The sequence below is a fragment of the Hyperoodon ampullatus genome (assembly GCF_949752795.1).
Source record: "Hyperoodon ampullatus genome assembly, chromosome: 8".
In the NCBI taxonomy this organism is placed as follows: domain Eukaryota; kingdom Metazoa; phylum Chordata; class Mammalia; order Artiodactyla; family Ziphiidae; genus Hyperoodon; species Hyperoodon ampullatus.
Genome location: NC_136921.1, coordinates 33,655,616 through 33,668,817, shown reverse-complemented (window position 1 = coordinate 33,668,817; position 13,202 = coordinate 33,655,616). Strand labels below are relative to the sequence as shown.

The 13,202-nt window shown below is 42.9% G+C and overlaps 1 protein-coding gene across 3 annotated transcripts in view; it reads left to right on the top strand.

Moving 5' to 3' along the window:
* Window positions 1-3,178: 3,178 nt before the first annotated feature.
* CYP20A1 (cytochrome P450 family 20 subfamily A member 1) overlaps window positions 3,179-13,202 on the top strand; it is a gene marked incomplete at both ends in the record, with an annotated part of 61,595 nt that continues 51,571 nt past the window's right edge. For 2 of the 3 annotated variants that reach the window (XM_079709884.1, XM_079709883.1), the window contains 4 exons: window positions 3,179-3,722; window positions 8,857-8,906; window positions 9,530-9,696; window positions 11,768-11,910. In XM_079709884.1, the coding sequence (XP_079566010.1) occupies window positions 3,651-3,722; window positions 8,857-8,906; window positions 9,530-9,696; window positions 11,768-11,910 (432 nt within the window). Of the gene's footprint in view, window positions 3,723-8,856; window positions 8,907-9,529; window positions 9,697-11,767; window positions 11,911-13,202 lie in introns of those variants that run through there. The other variant, XM_079709885.1, reaches the window with a different exon arrangement.

The window sequence follows — 13,202 nt, the reverse complement described above, 5'->3', positions numbered from 1 at the left end:
AATTCCTCAAGGAGACCAATGGGCCACATGCTGGCAAGCTATGTATTTTGGGCCCCTTCCATTCTGGAAGGGCAAGTTCATTCTCATAGGAACAGACATGTATTTTATGTACATGGTTTGCCCTTTATGTCTACAGGGCCTTAACCAGCACCATTATCTTAAGGGCAGTGGAGTATTTGATTCATTGGCAAGGGATTCCACATAACATCACCTCAGACCAAAGGACCCACTTTACAGTAAATAAGTGCTGGAGGGAGCCCATGACAGTGGAACTCACTGGTCATATCACATACATCACCCACAAGCTGCCATCCAGATAAAGCATCAGAATAGCTTGCCGATGTGACCTGGATAATTAGGAAGAGGTACAGCTGCCATTACATAATGGAATATGTAATAGTGTAGAACCCAGGTGATTTACTTGGGCACTACCTTGTACTTCTTTGCCCAACTGTGACTGCAAAGAGAAAAACCATAGCCTGAGAAGTACATGATTACCAGGTACTCGGGCAGTTCAGAATAATCCAGTCATTCTTCCAGACTAATCAAGCCTCAAGACTTGGTAGCTGAGTAAAGAGAATCTACCATGGATAGCGGAGAAAGAAGATTATAAGTATCAGTTGTGGCCCTCAAAAAAACTACAGAGGCTAACTTCCCTTCCAAGTTTTTTCTCAGGAAGAGAGTAAGGTGGGTGTGTAGAAAAAGGCCCAGCAAAGCCCAATCATCATGGGTAATTCTCATTCCAAACTCCCCACTAGGTTGGTCTAGGAGTTGTTGGGCCTGCATCATAGTTCCACTTCTCTTTCTGCCCGATCCAGATTCCTTCCTTCACATGTATTAATCCTTACTACATATCTTGCCTCTTAAACTCCATCTTAGACTCTGCTGATACAATGTGCAAGTACCCCATACCACTCAACTTGTAGGAACTTTATCAATATGACAGACTCCTAAATAATTTTTGAGATTTCTCTCTGACCTTCTGGCATGTATTATTTTACTAAGGCATCTAGGAAATTTCTACTTTATGCTCACCAAGTCTCAATAGTATGTCATCAGAGTAATGGACAAGCAAGATGCTGTGTGGAATACCATCACAAATAAGTTAGAAATTTTATCTTATGTCACAGAGGAGAACTGACGAAGTCCTGGAGTAAAACACTGATGGTGTAATGCTGTCTCTACTAGGTAAAGCAAACTGTATCTGATTATCCTTATTCATTAGAATTGAGAAAAAAAATTTGCACCCACCAAACAGGCAATTTAATGGCAATAATAATTACCATGTGGATCAGAGTCCCAGCAGGAGACAGATGGCATGCTGAAACCAGTAATTAAAAGAGAGTTCAGTAAAGGAAATATTTATGAAGGTGTGGGAAGGGTTTAAGGAAACCACAAGGTTTCAGTGCTCCAAGACTAGCAGCAGAGGTGAGCCATCACCGACCCTAAGCCTGAAGTGGCAAGAAGGGAGTTCCATTTCCTACAAAGGGTATCTGTATGGGAAGGGCCATATGACAGGAGCTATGGTAAACAGTGAGTCCACAGCATGAAAGCCAGTAGAATGACTATCTTGACTTTACTTTCCTCTCATCCTCTCAACTTATGCTACTACTTCCCATTGGCCAAATCCAACCAGAATTTGGATCAGAGGGCTAGGGAACCCACTGAGTGTCCTTTTATATGGACAGTACCACCTATAGAGCAGACCAAGACAGGCCCATGCTTGGGAATTACCCACATATCACAAATCCATAAAAAAGTTAAAGAACGCATGGGCAAATCAGTATTCGATGGCCAATCAGGATTTGGTGGTTAATCAGGATTTTGTGGTCAACTAAACTGTTAACATCCACTCTCATAGCTAATACTGCTCAGGCTCCAGGGAAATTCTTCATATCTCACATTCTATATCTTTGAAATATTATAAAATGTGACTGCATCTAAATGCTATAAAGGTTTGTAGGCTGTGCTGCTATAAAACTGGAGGAGAATATAACAGTGGAAAGCGTATTTGAGCTTGAGGAAGTCGATAAAAATAGATAAATTACTTTAGCCAATGTTTGTTCTCAGCATAAACACAATAGATTTTTGCATAATTTCTTCTCTTAGGTTTCCATTAGTGGACTGGAAGTACTCAACAATTATTGTGGTGACCACGGTGGTTGCAATTGGCAGCTTAGGAAGACTTTTCCATATTAAATTACTGTTCCTTTTTTTTTTTTTTTTTTTTGCAGCCTCTCCCGTTGTGGGGCACAGGCTCCGGACACGCAGGCTCAGCGGCCATGGCTCACGGGCCTAGCCGCTCCGCGGCATGTGGGATTCTCCCAGACCGGGGCACGAACCTGTGTCCCCTGCATCGGCAGGCGGACTCTCAACCACTGCGCCACCAGGGAAGCCTTACTGTTCTTTTTAAAATAATATATATGTAGGTCTAGATATGATGTGAGTAAAGTGTGGTACCAATTCTTTATATTACCCTACAGATCTAGTTATCGCTTTAAGAGATGGTGAGAATCACAATATAAGTGATACAATTGTTATGATAAATTTAAACTGTTTTATAATATTTGCTGCAATAACAATGTTACCATATGCAACAACTCCATTACAGCTGAAGACAATAGATAAAAGTCATTGTTCACTTCTGAAGCTAAAGATTAAAAATTTTATTGATAATTCCAGTTGCTATTGCCTCAACAGAGCAAGATTTCTTCAATTTGAAAGAATTAAAAAAAACTATTCTACACATAAATTATGCTTCAATAAACCTGAGATTGTTTTAAAAAAATCTATCCAAGAACTACAATGACCGAAGACAGGATAATTTGGCATTTCTGCAGACAGAAGACAAATGATGTCAAAAATCTTGATTTTAAAAATAGAGATTCTTGGGCTTCCCTGGTGGCGCAGTGGTTGAGAGTCCGCCTGCCGATGCAGGGGACACGGGTTCGTGCCCCGGTCTGGGAGGATCCCACATGCCGCGGAGCGGCTTGGCCCATGAGCCATGGCCATTGAGCCTGCGTGTCCGGAGCCTGTGCTCCGCAACGGGAGAGGCCACAACAGTGAGAGGCCCACATACCGCAAAAAAAAAAAAAAAAAAAAAAAAAAAAAAAATAGAGATTCTTCTGAAGTAAAGGGAAGAAAAATAAATTTTATGAAATAAATATATAATGTGTGAATTATGCATCTATATTTTATATTTGATCCAAACACCACTAGATTATTATAGAACACCCAGACATGTGCAATAATTAAGGTCAGCAACATTTTGTTATTACATATATTTTAAATCTACTTGGAAAAGTGTTGGTCGGGTTACAGCGATGATAACTCCTAATGTTTTCTCCAAGCCGGGGTTCCTCCTCCCCCAGCAACTCGATCCCGAAGTCGTGGGCGTGTCTGGAGTCTCGGGCGTGTCTGGAGTCGCGTCCGCCGGAATCCCGCCTCGGGGCGCGGCTACCATCTCCCAGAGCTCCTCCGCGCTCCCTTGCTCCCCTCGCCAGCCCTGGAGGCCCAGGCCACGCCCCCAGCGGCCCATTCGTTCGTTCGTCCCGCGGGCGCCCCCGCACACCCCTTTTGCGGGTGTCCCAGCAGGCTGAGCCGCTGCTGCCGAGCGCGGAATCGAGACGTGGCTCCCGGGCGGAGGAGCCATGTTGGACTTCGCGATCTTCGCCGTTACCTTCTTGCTGGCGTTGGTGGGAGCGGTGCTCTACCTCTACCCGGTAACCCCCGGCTCGGCCTCGGTCTCGCCCGCATCCACGTCACCCTGCCCGCGGCGGGCCTCAGGGGGCGGGCCCGGGGGGGTGCGGGGAGAGCTCCTGCTGCGGCTCCTACTCTGTCCAGTTCCGGGCCCGCGCGGGCCCGGCTCCCGGGGCATGTGACGCCTCGCGGGCGCGCGCGGGGGCTAAGGGCTGGTTCCCCTCAGCCCCTGGCGCTGACGACGGAGCGGCGCGGCCGCACGGCCGCCTTCCGACGCCGAGTGAGGGGGTCAGGTGGTTCAACAGCGCGGGCGCGGCCGCCGGGGGCTGAGGGCTGGTCCGCGGGTCCGGCCTCCCTGCGCCTGCCCTCGCCACGCCACTGTTAAGGGCGGGTCTGAAGCGCTTTGGTGGCTTTCGGGCAGTAACTCTGCGCACTCCAGTTCCATTTTCTAGTGTGCCTGGGAGGAAACTCCAGGCTGCTCCACGCCTTTCCCCTTTCCCAAGGATTCTCCCCCAGTGTTTCTTTTGTCGTCTACTTTTCCATCTGTCTTTCGACTTTCATTCCTGAAATCCTGACCGGGTCTTGCTCCTCGCAGGGCCTCATGGACCAAATAAAGCGGTCGTGGAAGGAGCCCTGTGCAGGGGGAGGTTAGCTGTGAGCTTCACCTAGCGGAGTGCTTTATCTCTGAATCTCCTTCCGGCCTTCTTTCTCTTCTTGCCTTCTTCAGCCTCAGAAGGTGGTTCTGAAAACAAAGGAGCTAATGGATGAGGGATGATCTACAAAGCAAGGTGGTGGTTTTGTAGAAGAAGTTGTAAAGCAGCAGCACAGTGCCAAATACATCACTGGCAATGACAGAACACCTTAAATATTCTCGCTGGTAAATGGATTGGATTGGAGTATTGCAACTGCACCATCTGGAACTTGCAGTGAATCTTATTTTCTGAGAAATAGCCATCCGGAAGGTTAGGAGAGTGCGGGAGTAGGGAAATGAGATTTCCAGGCAACTCACTTGAGGGTCATGAAATTAAAATAAGACTAGTCATTATGGATGTGTTTTTCCCCAGCAGTTTTTTTTTCTTTTTTTTTTTTTTGCCGTACGCGGCCCTCTCACTGTCGTGGCCTCTCCCGTTGCGGAGCACAGGCTCCGGACGCGCAGGCTCAGCGGCCATGGCTCACGGGCTCAGCCGCTCCGCAGCATGTGGGATCTTCCCGGACCCGGGCACGAGCCCGTGTCCCCTGCATCGGCAGGCGGACTCTAAACCACAGTGCCACCAGGGAAGCCCTCCCAGCAGTTTTTCTTCATCTATGTGGAGTCAGGGGCAGCTGACAGAATATTGGGTTTAATTAGAATTGGTGTTTTACTAGGTGCTTTTGACAAAAGGATACAGGGCAAGGGAGTGGTTATAATAGACCATGGAATCTCAGCTGGACAGAGTGGAAAATGAGTACATGAGTGGGTAGGTTAAAAGTCCTTTTGGGGTAAAAATAGTTTTTGGAGTCAAGATGTTAAAAATAGTGAAAAGGAGAAATAGGAGGTGCGTGGATGCTTGATGTTAAAACTCTGGAGATGGTGAAGTTATTGGTAATGTCAAGACCTAGTGTACAACCATGGGAATGAGTGGCTGAGATCAGGTGGAGTTTTGAGTTGGGGACAGATGGGTCAGGAAAGAAGATAAACTTCTGTAGGGGGCTTCCCTGGTGGCGCAGTGGTTGAGAGTCCGCCTGCCGATGCAGGGGACGCGGGTTCGTGCCCCGGTCCGGGAAGATCCCACATGACGTGGAGCGGCTGGGCCCGTGAGCCATGGCCGCTGAGCCTGCGCGTCCAGAGCCTGTGCTCTCCAACGGGAGAGGCCACAACAGTGAGAGGCCCGCCTACCGCAAAAAACAAACAAACAAACAAACAAAAAAACGTCTGTAGGAATAGGAGTCTGAGGGACGAGGGAAGACTTGGGGATGGTAGTCCTGGGCTTAGTGTGGTGTCTAATGTAGGTAAGGAAAAAGGTCACGGTAACATTCTGGATGGTCTCAAGGTAGATGGTAGGGGTGAGGCTAGGATTATCAGGGAGTTTGGCAGGGTCTTGCCAGGTGCATGCCAATCTGGGGATCTCATCAGTTTAGCTGTGTGGAAGATGTGGATATAGTAAAGGGCAGGAGAGCATTTTGCCTGGTGTTCTGGGGCTCACTCTTCATTTCTCCTCTTGAAGGGTGGAGGTTGGTGTAGGAGCCGTCTTATCCAAAGCGCACAGACTTCTGAGGCTCCCTCTGCATGCCTGCTGCTGGAGCTGTAGAAGCATGATGAGTGCGGTGAGGAGGGCTTGTAGTTAGTATTTGCACATTTTCAGAGGTTCTTCACGCCTGCCTATCAGTAGTTTCCGGCAGATATTTCGACATTTCTGTCGTAACACTCAGTAAACTCGTTCAAGTATTCAGAGACATCAGTTGTATTTTCTTTCCCATGAAAATATCCATTATGGAGCCTTCCATCATCCTTCCCCAGTCAGTAGTGGTTATCATCTCCTTCGGCTGCATAGCTCTTGTCCTTTTACTATCAGAATTGGTATTCTCTTTGCCTGTGTTGGATACCCTATTTCCTAGGTGCCACATGAGTCTCTCTCTCTCTCTTTTCTTTCAGTTCCTTTATTTGCTGCAAGTGCATCATTTTCCAGTAATTTCCTAAGAAAGTGTGCATGGAAAATACATTTTTTGACATCTTGCTTGTGTGAAAATCTTTCTGTTCTAGCTTCACACTTGAATGATAGTTTGGCTTAGTATAAAATTCTAAGTTGGAAATAATTTTCCCTTAGAATTATAGGGACCACCACCCACCAGCCAGTTGTTCCTGAATCTGGAGTCTCAAGGTCACTTTCCAGAAGGACGGTAATCACAAGAATGGTGTCTGAGGGATCTGTATACTGGCTTTTTGCTAATTGTTAAAATCTTGCGTCTTACCCTGCCTTTCTGGTTACTGAGTGCAAATCTGATTGCTTCCTGTGGGAATTCTCCTCTGTAGACCCCCAGAGGAGGCCTCACACCTACGTCAATTAATCACTGCTCCAACAGCTTAACACTTCCAAAAAAATTGGTTGGATTGTTCGTCCACTGTTGTCTCCTCTCCCATTCTCTTTATCCATATTTTCTCCTTTTTTATATCTTCACTATCATTTTGTGGGATTTCAGGAAGAGATAATTGATGAGTGTTATCAATCTACCATGTTTAAAGAGAAGTCAGGAAACTTGTTTCAGTCAATAATTTCAGCCTAGAAAATAAAAAGTTGGCTTTTTTTATATGACTGACTTTTTCTTTTTCTAATTGAGTTCCTTCCATCCTTTTCCCCACTTTTTATAATATTAAACTTGACAAGTTTCCATTATTGATGAGACTGTAGGACAAAATTTTATGTTGTAGGTTTCATTGTCATCAGTTAAATGCAAGTTGCACATACTATTACCTAGATAGTATTCTTTTTTTTGGAAAGATTATCACTTCAGACCACTACTTTTTTTTGTTTTAAATTTATTTTTATTTATTTATTTTTGGCCGCGTTGGGTCTTTGTTGCTGCGCATGGGCTTTCTCTAGTTGAGGCGAGTGGGGTCTATTCTTCATTGTGGGGCATGGGCTTCTCATTGTGGTGGCTTCTCTTTTTGCGGAGCACGGGCTCTAGGTGCAGGGGCTTCAGTAGTTGTGGCATGCAGGCTCAGTAGTTGTGGCTCACGGGCTGTAGAGTGCAGGCTCAGTAGCTGTGGTGCACGGGCTTAGTTGCTCCACAGCATGTGGGATCTTCCTGGATCAGAGCTTGAATCCATGTCCCCTTCATTGGCAAGCGGATTCTTAACCACTGCGCCACCAGGGAAGCCCCTAGATAGTATTCTTATAGGATTTAGTACAAACTGTAAAACTCTTCAGTTAGTATCATTCAACCTAGTATCTCTCTTTTGGCGTACATACCCCAAAGGAGGAAAAAAGTAAAGTTGTACAAAGATTTTCATGGCGCTACCTATAACAATGAGAAAATGAAAGAAAGAAATAGCGTAGATGTTTTTCAGCACTATAGCAGGTAGATGATTACACAATTCTGGATACATAGTGGAACACTGTTTAGCCTTTAAATGTTCAAATAAATAAATATTCATTTATTTGTATAATGTTAAGTAGGGGGGAAAAGGGCAGAATGTCAGACAAATAAACTCTGATTAATACTAGCTAAAATCATTGACTAAATTCAGAATTGATTCTGGAGTTGACTATTTTAGGTTATTTTTCCTATAAATATTTAGTTTATTTAAAAATAGTTTTACAAGATATCTTATTATAAAAGTAATACGCTTGTTGTAAAATAAAAAAAAGACACTAACCTCTAAACCCAGCGACCATAAACCCAGTACAAAATTGTAAAACGTGAAAATTCCCCCAACTTTTTCATAGTTCATTCTTCAGAGGTTGTCACTTTAACAATTTGCTATGAATTATTTTGTTATTTATTTCTATACCAGACACCTCTCTGACTGTATGACCCTGATAATAATAACTGCATTAAAGCAAATGATGAATATCACATTGTATTTTGGTAAATTCTTTGACTAGAAAGAGGAGAACTATTTTAGGAATGAAACTATTATGACATTGATTTTTTTTTGAAAGCCAAGCCATATATAGTCTCAGAACAAAGAAAAATGTACTTGATTATGTATTAATTGATGAAGAATGGATGTTAAATTCTTCAAACACCTTAGTTTAATTGATAGAGAGGAGGAATATTAGGATAATTCTTTTTTTTTTTTTTGCGGTACGTAGGCCTCTCACTGTTGTGGTCTCTCCCGTTGCGGAGCACAGGCTCCGGACGCGCAGGCTCAGCGGCCACAGCTCACGGGCCCAGCTGCTCCGCGGCATGTGGGATCTTCCCGGACCGGGGCACGAACCCGTGTCCCCTGCATCGGCAGGCGGACTCTCAACCACTGCGCCACCAGGGAAGCCCAGGATAATTCTTTTCAGTACAAAGAATCCAGTTTTTGTATTTTAATATAGAAATAATCTCTGAGATTCAGCCAATTTGGAAAACCATCATTTAAGGTCCTGCAGATGTCTTGGGAAAACACATCTGACTTATGGGATATGTGATAATTCATTATACTAAACTTTTTAAAATTTTTTCCCTAAGGCTTCCAGACAAGCTGCAGGAATTCCAGGGATTACTCCAACAGAAGAAAAGTGAGTTGTTGTTTTTTTTTAATCAAGTAGAGTCAGTTCTTAATTTTGAATCAAAACTAAACTATATCTTTAGATTACTCAGTTTATTTCATTCCTTTGTTTTCTCTAAACTTATCTCTGGGCATACTACCTAAACTTTGTTAAGAACAGAAAGGAAGCCTGTATAAATCAAAACCTTTAATTTCTTTCACTTCTGTTAGCCAGAGAGTGTTGAAAATAGAAAGAAGGGATTAAGATAGAAGGAAATAAGAAAAAGTTGCCATAGCTGATTTAAATTAGTCTGTGATTTAATAGCCAATGACGGTGTCCATTGCTATCTCAGAATGAGTTGCTGCAAAAATTGGATATTTTCCAGTGTCTAAGTCAGATGTTCCTTGTGTAGCTTTTTTATTTGGTAATGAAGTGTTATGAATTATCAAAATATCAGACAAATCCGTATCCAAATGTAACACTACTGAAAGAGAGAAGTCAAATATAATTCAGTTTTGGATTTTGCAGTAATTTGAATTTTGTGTATTTTTGCTCTCATCTGTTGACACAGTTAATTCAGAATCAACTAGTATTGTTTTTCTGATTCTTCCATGTTAACTTGATTATTTTGTCAAATGTTGCTCTTTTTTCAGAGATGGTAATCTTCCAGATATTGTGAACAGTGGAAGTTTGCACGAGTTCCTGGTTAATTTGCATGAGAGATATGGGCCTGTGGTCTCTTTCTGGTTTGGCAGGCGCCTTGTGGTTAGTTTGGGCACTGTTGATGTGCTAAAGCAGCATATCAACCCCAATAAGACATGTAAGTTTAATTTTCTTTTTAATTAGAGTAGATGTCTATAAATGAAGATCCATACATTGTTCTTAGGAATAGCTAACATTTATTAAATACTTTGTATTATATGCCAGACATTGTGCTGAAGTCTTTATATTAATTACTTCATTTAAGACACAGTATTGTAAAATGATTATTTTCTTCCTTCAATTTATAGATATGTATGAAAAAAAATCCCAGTGTAAATGCCAACAGGATTTTTTTGGAACCTGAAAAACTAGTTCCAGGGTACGTCTGAAAGAGTAAATGTACAAGAGCAGTTAAAAAACATCTAGAAAGAACATTAGTGTGGGAGATTCTTGTACCATCAGGTTGAATAGTGTATTATAAAACTTGATTAACTTAAAGAATCTTGTACTATAATAGGACTAGACATATTGATGGAATGGAGTAGGTAGCCCAGTAGACAAACCGAGTATATATGATAAAGGTAGCATTTTATGATAAAGGGGAAAGGTAATAAATGGTTTGGGAAAACTAGTTAGCTATTTGGAAAAAATAAATCTCAGCCCCTGTCTCACTCTTTATATCAAAATAAATTAGAAATGATTAAAATTTGGAGTCATAAAAGTAATAGAAGAAAAAATGGTTAAATCTTAAATTTTTTTATTTTTTAATTTTTATTTTATTTTTATTTTATTATTATTTTTTCTTTTCTGTGATACGTGGGCCTCTCACTGTTGTGGCCTCTCCCGTTGCGGAGCACAGGCTCCGGACGCGCAGGCTCAGCGGCCATGGCTCACAGGCATAGCCGCTCCGCGGCATGTGGGATCCTCCCAGACCGGGGCACGAGCCCGTGTCCCCTGCATCGGCAGGCGGACTCTCAACCACTGCACCACCAGGAAAGCCCATGGGTCTGTTTTCTTTTTTTTTTCTTTCCAGTACGTGGGCCTCTCACTGTTGTGGCCTCTCCCGTGGCAGAGCACAGGCTCCGGACGCACAGGCTCAGCGGCCATGGCTCACAGGCACAGCCGCTCCGCGGCATGTGGGATCCTCCCAGACCGGGGCACGAGCCCGTGTCCCCTGCATCGGCAGGCGGACTCTCAACCACTGCGCCACCGGGGAAGCCCTGGGTCTGTTTTCTTAGTCACAAAATTTCCGCACTGTGGAAGGATGGCTCCGTTAAGAAATACAAAGATGGGTAAAACCAGACATGGCCTCTGCTCCTGTGGAATTTATAGTTTAGTGCTGGGGAAGGGGGGGAGCATGTAAATGGTGTTCGAATGATCACACTAATGAACTGAGAGACGTGCTCTGAAAGAAGGGACTGTAGTTCTTTGCAAAATCTGGCAGATTTTTCTGTCTGTCTCTCTCTGGTAAGAAATGTTAACAGCTGTAAAACAAAAAAATCTCAGATATTTAACAGTGACTATCTCTGTGTGGTGAGGTTTAGATGAATTTATTTTCTTTGTATCTATGTTGTTTTAATTATTTACAATGACAGTGTATTATTTGCATATGTGGAAACAATATAGTCATTAAAGAAACACTTAGGGAATTCTCTGGCGATCCAGTGGTTAGCACTCTGTGCTTCCACTGCAAGGGGCCTGGGTTTGATCCCTGGTTGGGGAACTAAGATCCTGTGAGCCTCACAGCGCTGCCGCCAAAAAAAAAAAAAAAAGGAAACAAGAAACACTTAAAAATGAATGAAGGAGAAAAGAAAAGAAATTTTTAGATTCAGCTAAATAATTTTAACTGTAATACTTGACAGTTACATACACAAAATCAATTTTGCTTTAAAAATCAGTGGTGTGATTTTTTTTTACAAAGTGAAAGATATTGCTGTCATGTGAGTAGAAAATTTATGTAAGTATCAATGATTTACAGTGGAATTCTCAGAATATTGTTTTCTTGCCAATTTTTATTGCCTCTTGAACTGTTCACATTTAGGAAAGACAAGGGAGTTGTGAAAAAAAAGTTCATAATCTCTTGGCTACAGTCCCGTACCTCCCTGATCTCTGTTCTTTTGCTGGAGATTTATTCATTTATTTTTTGAGTGATTACTTTGCCTTTGAAATGTTTAATTTGTCTGTTTCAGCGGACCCTTTTGAAACCATGCTAAAGTCATTATTAAGGTATCAGTCTGATAGTGGGAACGTGAGCGAAAACCTCATGAGGAAAAAATTGTATGAAAATGGTGTGACTAATTCTCTGCAGAGTAATTTTGCTCTCCTGCTAAAGGTAAGGTAGTTTGTCCTGGAGTTCTGTCATACAGATAATAGTATATGGATCTTCCTCGAGTTACGATGGGGTTATGTCCTGATAAACACATCGTGAGTTGAAAAATATCATAACTTGAAAATGCATTTAAATACACCTAACCTCCTGGACATCATAGCTTAGCCTAGCCTGCTTTAAACATACTCAGAACACTTATGTTAGCCTGCAGTTGGGCACAATCATCTCACACTAAGCCTATTTTATAATAGAGTGTTGACTAGCTTGTGTAATTTGTTGAATACTGTACAGAAAGTGAAAAATAGATTGTTGTCTGGGTACAGAATGGTTGTAAGCTTATGGGCTGTTTGCTCTCATGGTCCCATGGCTGGCTGTGGGCTATGGCTGCTGTCGCTGCCAGCGTCACAAAGTGTTATACTTCATACGCTAGCCCAGCAGAAGATCAAGATAAGACGTTCAGAGGACTGTTTCTACTGAACGCTTATGGCTTTTGCGCCATGGTAACGTTGAAAAATTGTTTGTCGGGGACCATCTGTATATTTTAACTATTAGTGTGTCTTTGTCTTTCCTACTCTTTTCTTATCCGTCTTTCTAAGCTGAATTTTACTCTTTTTTTTGTGGGGGCGGGCCGCACTGCAAGGCTTGTGGGATCTTAGTTTCCTACCAGGGATTGAATCCATGCTCCCTGCAGTGGAAGCGCAGAGCCTTAACCACAGGACCGCCAGGGAAGTCCCTCTAAGCTGATTTTTATTCTCCTGAAATTCTAAAACGAAACAAAAACAAAACAAAAATCTTAACATCTAGATTCCCTATGTAAGTTGGAATGATGGGAGCAGAGAGAACCTGAAGACATTTTATGTATCAGTAGATTTGTCCATTGTTTTCAGACCAGACTAAACCAGCATTTCCTAAAATATGGTCTGAACTCACCTGAAACACTCCCTCTTGTTTAAGGTGCAGATTACCGGGCCTTTACTTGGACAAACTGAATCACTGGGAGGGGCACCTGACATTTTTAAGAAGCTCAGCAAATCATTTACAAAGGTTGAGAACAATACTAATCCATACCGTTTCCTTTTTGTTTCTAAAGACCCTTAGCCAAGCCCTGTGCTCTGCCTTACAGTTCCCTGTGATCCCACAGGGCTGTTGCAGACCTTCACCCTTATTCTAGTACTGCCAGTCCTACCAACCCCTTTGCTTGCTGTAGATGTCCTAGCCTTCTGCTTTGCTGAGACTATGGAGTCCTTTACATGTGAACTCCCTCAATAGCCTGTTCCCCCACCAATAGACTCTGT